The sequence below is a fragment of the Laetiporus sulphureus genome (assembly GCF_001632365.1).
Source record: "Laetiporus sulphureus 93-53 unplaced genomic scaffold LAESUscaffold_108, whole genome shotgun sequence".
NCBI classification, from domain to species: domain Eukaryota; kingdom Fungi; phylum Basidiomycota; class Agaricomycetes; order Polyporales; family Laetiporaceae; genus Laetiporus; species Laetiporus sulphureus.
This window is the reverse complement of record NW_024468617.1, coordinates 32,591-37,759: the sequence shown is the minus strand read 5'-3', so window position 1 is coordinate 37,759 and position 5,169 is coordinate 32,591. Positions and strand designations below refer to the sequence as shown.

Below are 5,169 nucleotides of genomic sequence, written 5' to 3'. Positions count from 1 at the left end.
CGAGTTGTTCTCGGGAAGTAGCCATAAGATAAGTGATCGTCCTGTGGATCTGACATCGCAAATCCAAGCGAGAAATGAAGAGAATCCTCCGAAATTCGCTCATGTTTCTCCACCGGTAAGTACTCGGAGGTACGAGGTTTGCTACCCATATTGTCAATGCGGAAATGGCAGGTAGCAGAGCTCGCCGACTGGCCAATGCGATCAGCTAGCGACTAGAGCACGCCAGCGCTGTTACACGTACGGGAGACGCAGTAAGCGAGTGGGTCGTACACCGGATACAGTATACGAGGTAAAGCTGAGGTCTGGGGTGATGTGTACTGATGGGCACGAGTAGATGGGCACAGCACGCAGCGTGCCCTGCCGGAGGATCGCCTCAGGTATGAGAACGTGCTGAGTGAACGCTTGATAGTCAGAGGCTGTCTCGACGACGATGCGCGGCTAGATGGAGGCACGCACTGCAGGTTGCCGTTCAATGAAAGTCACAACTAGGCTGGAATAGCCTCGCAGCGGCTCCGCGCCCTTGCTGGTCAAATGCTGGCCCAAACACACAACCTTCGCTTCATAAGGACCACACCACATGCCTCGTGCCGCTGCCGCGCATGACACCTCCAGCAGATAGTTTCCCAGATGTGAATGCCACCGGCAGCCGAAGCAGCCTCTAGACTGTCACTTTCCCCGAGTCTATCCGTTGTCTTCATGCAGGGTCGAGTGGAGACGGAGGACTGGCAATTGCGACCGGAGCTATCGCCGAAATGAAGGCTACAAGTCTTCTGGAACCCGTTTTAGCTCCATCAAAAATTATCGCGGCATAGAATTGGGTGTCGAGTCAGAGTCGGTGGATGATCCTAAGCATAGTAATACGCAAAAACCCAGCCAACTAGGAGCTATTGTATTGGACATGTAAAACGTGACCAGCTAACTTGGACGGGATTCTGTTGTTTGTATCCGTACAGAAGCAATCTTCCAATAGATTGATAAACATATCTAATTAACAATGCGATGAGGATAACAATGCGGTGAGATCTCGAAAGTACAAGGATCACCCACTTTCGCCATGTGAGTAATTTGCACGCAGATGTCCAGAAGAGGTGGTAACAGCCTAGAGTGCATGCGTCTGGCGGAGCTCGGGGGTCACGTCAGCGGCAACTCTGTTCTCGGCCATGACAAGAAGGCCTTGGGGAAATGTATCGTAGCAAACAGAATGGATATGTTCGACCGTCGCTTGTAGCCGTTGATCGCGAAACTTCGAGCCAAAGAACCATGACACCCCAGCCTCAAGTTGCGATGAGAACATGTTGCCATAAATCATTTCAAACCTTGTGTTCCGCCATACATCGGGGTTCAGAATAAGGGTCCTGCTTCTGGTGCTCCGCGCTGCACCTTCAGCCATACTCGCCTGCCTTGAGCCAATCGGGCATCACCGTGTAATTGAGACCGATCGATGAGGCGCTTACCGACGCGGCCATCGTCTTGTCTGGGACATGCGGAAGCATATCGGTCCTCTCAACCACGGAAAATCCTAGTTAAGCCAGCGCGGTTCTTTCTCTGTCAGTTGATTCAAATAATATGGTCTTCAAATTCGCCTGCATCTATCATCTGTGCCAGTTTTATCAGAAGGAACTGACGCCATCCGTGGAATATGCAATGTTCGCCACGGTCGTGTTGTACATGACTTGCGATGGCTGAAGGAACTTAGCCGCCTCAGCTTGGATGAAGTGCTTGAACCCACGCTGGTCAATGGACATCATGTTGTCGTCTCCGAAGCCGCCCATATTCGGGTCGTAAGTGAAGTTGTTATTCTGTCAATGAAACATTAGTATGTAGATAGCCCATAAGGATCTTCCACGTACCCAAGAGCTGGCGATCAAAGAGGACTCGACAGGTGTCTGCGCATACTCCCAGTCAAATTGATAATATTCACAGGCCTTCTCAGCAGGCGTCGTAGGCTTCGCGTCAATTGAGAGAGTATCCGCTTCGAGCAGTAAGTCGGCCAGCTGGTTCTCCACGCGCTCTCCAGCGACCACCGTTAGCGTCGTAAAGTATTCGTCGGAATCGTTGAAGATATCAGTGTAGTTCACTGCGCCGCTTTCGTCATAGGTCGCTGGTTGAGGGAGCCGTCAGATGTCGTTCATTCGCAGGACATATGTACCGCGACGTACTTATGCTGCCGGACCAGTCGCTATACACAGTCTTGACTTGGTGCTTCTGCACCAGTTCCCAGATGGGGTTCACCGGCCCGTCGGCTGTTTGCGTGCCTTGCACCCAGTTAGCACCTCTCTCGACCACCCATTCGTTGCCTGTCACGCCAATAGTCTCGGTCTGCAAACGCCCGCCGAGTTCATCTTTTATCAAAAACGTTCGTGAGATCAAACACTGTCGCGTCGGAGAGAACCACGCTCTTACCTCGAGCCTCCACGATAATGAAGTCGGTGATGCCCTGCTCGTACAGAGTCCGCGCAGCGATCACTCCTGCCACTCCACCGCCGAGAATGAGCACCGTAGGGTGTACTTCCCTGATGTTGCTCTCATGCTGTGCTCTTCCGATTGAGCGAGCAGCTGCTGGGATGCTCATGGCGAATAGCATTCCCAGGCCATACCGACGGCGGGATCTCGGGAAGAACATTGTCGAACAGCAAACCAAAGCATCCGGATGAGGAGAGAGAGAGAGAACTTGGATGGGCGGTGTATAACAGCACCCACATTGCCAGTGATGCATATTTGTTCCTCTTATACCTGCGGGCTCCATGGGGATGGCTAATCAGTCTAGCATGTACTTGATATCTGTGCTTTTCCGTAAATCATATGGAAAAGATGAGAAGAAGTGCCTGCCGTTCACGCATCCTTACTTCCAGATAAGAGCGTTGTGCTAGGTGTCGTGTCTGATCAGGCAGGTGATAGATTAGCTTTGGCCGACAACTGGCAATTGACAACTGACAGGCGAGCGCGATACTTACACGTAGAGCGACTGAGCTCTCTCCGGTCGGTGCGATACTCGGAGTCCAGAAGTCGCGGTGGCGTCCTTCTGATGGACAGGATCAGACATCGCATCGACAGAGCATGCGGGCGCAGCAGACTGAAGCGAGGCACCGGTCCTCCGGGAATGGAGCCAAGTCAAGAGAATGAGATTATAAAAGCGATGTAGATATCCCGGATCTGGGCTAAATCGGACGCATATGCACGCTCCGACGACAGCAGCTCCTGTAGCGCATAAGTCCGTTTTGATACGGAAGTTGACAGGAGCGACGATGAGCCCGAACTAGAGACCGTGTGGGACTGGTCTTCGCGTTGAGGCTCCTGTTCGGTGTGACCTCGAATTATTTTACCGACATCGGTGAACTGCAAATCAAGATGGCACAGGGCGCGAAGCCCGGAGAAGGAGGCGAGCTCCGGGGACATAAGGTGTCCACTCCCATTGTTCGCACTCGTCATTCAACTACATGCGCCGGTCTCATGAGTCTCGCCGTCACCTCATCACGATATCTATTCCATCGAGGATCTCAAGCAGGTTATTTACGACCTGAAATGCTCGAATCCCAGGGCACGTATTTCCGTGAAGCTGGTGTTGGTGTTGGTACTTGGGTGGAGTTGGCGCGGCCGCGCTGGTTCCAAATAACAGACCAGAAACGGTCGGGTCAGATACAGATCTACAAGAGGTATTCAAATTATACAATTCCGTGGAAACGCTCATCGATTTCTTGCCTGCGTTCAGGACGTTCGCGACAGGACGTCTCGTGACGGTCGCACCGTGGTATGAAAGTAATTGCCAAAGCACCGCGGAGCGAAGCGAAGTAGCTATAGTCCGAAGCGGCACGTGTGCTGCTAGCACAGAGTGGCAGTACGGAGCACGAACATGCGCGAGAAACGACCAGAGATACGCAATGAACTTACAAGTGTTCAGACGCCAGGACGTAAGCGCAAGAGCACGGCCAATGAGGGCCGGATGCTGGCTTACTAAGCAGGTGGACGAGAAAGAGACGCGCTCACCTGACATAAGGTCTATTCTCCGCCGGGATTGGTCGGCGCCATCTTCCCAGCATCCTCCGGTGGTTCGGTGAGGCCTAACCCCAGGTTTCGGATTTTGCTGACGGATATTGGGCGCAACACTGCAACATTGTCAGTTGCACCCAGCAGCCATCACGCAATGACACCAGGAAGGCCAATCAGCAAACGACCAAGACCTACGGAAGAAGCAGAGGAGGAACAAAACCGACCTTCCAAGAAACCAAAATGGATGAACGATCGTGCTCTTCCATTCCCCTTTGTTGAAATATTACTTGGTTCATATACACCTCCGCCTCCATCCACCCTTCCACCTCTCGTTGTCAAGGGCGAAGAAGACGAGGATACCGTTTATCAATGTGCAGCAATGCTGTACATACTCGAAGTGGAAAACGGTGGTGACAAGTGGGCCAGACAAGGGACTGGCCATGGGAGAGTCCGGATCAATGTGCGCAAGGACGACCCGACCAAGGCACGACTAAGTATGTCTCACATTGTTTTCAGGGACTGTGCGTTCATTTGAGCTAATTGAATGCTCTATGATAGTCATGACGGAGGATCCCATTTGCGCCGTGCTGCTGAACATCGAGCTCGTGAAAGGCATGGGATGGACCAAGAGCGGGGGGGACGCTATCAAATTCGTCGCGTTCGAGAACGGTGAAATAATTAAGTACAATCTAAGAGTACGCCAGCTCCCCCCATCACACCATTGAAATACATCTAATCACACGGACTCCCGCAGCTGCCCACTTGGTCCCATGTAGACGACTTCTACATGGAGATCCAGGCATTCACGCAGTCTGATGAGGAGCTCGCGGAGCGGTACGCTCGCCTCCAGCAGCAGGAGCAGCAGATTTCGAAGGCGAACGCTCACCTCCAGCAGCAGGAGCAGCAGATCGTGGAGCGATACGCTCACCTCCAGCAGCAGGAGCAGCAGACTTCGAAGGCGAACACTCGCCTCCAGCAGCAGGAGCAGCAGATTTCGAAGATGAACGCTCGCGTCCAGCAGCAGGAGCAGCAGATTTCGAAGATGAACGCTCGCCTCCAGCAGCAGGAGCAGCAACCTGCGAAGGCGAACGCTGCCCTTCAGGCACGGGAGGAGCAGATCGTGGAGGCGACCGCTGACCATGCGGTGCGGGAGAGGCAGATTGCGGAGGCGCACACTCGCCT

General features: G+C 53.1%; 2 protein-coding genes across 2 annotated transcripts; one reads left to right on the top strand and one right to left on the bottom strand.

Moving 5' to 3' along the window:
* Window positions 1-1,622: 1,622 nt before the first annotated feature.
* On the bottom strand, window positions 1,623-2,485 carry LAESUDRAFT_609123 (uncharacterized protein; the record flags this gene model as incomplete). Its single annotated transcript, XM_040903144.1, has 4 exons — window positions 1,623-1,799; window positions 1,851-2,101; window positions 2,160-2,342; window positions 2,404-2,485. Coding segments are annotated over 4 exons (693 nt in total), but the record flags the coding sequence as incomplete, so codon positions are not given.
* Window positions 2,486-4,771: 2,286 nt separating this feature from the next.
* Window positions 4,772-5,104, top strand: LAESUDRAFT_626809 (uncharacterized protein; the record flags this gene model as incomplete). Its single annotated transcript, XM_040903346.1, has 1 exon — window positions 4,772-5,104. A coding segment is annotated over one exon (333 nt), but the record flags the coding sequence as incomplete, so codon positions are not given.
* Between the last annotated feature and the right edge of the window lie 65 nt (window positions 5,105-5,169).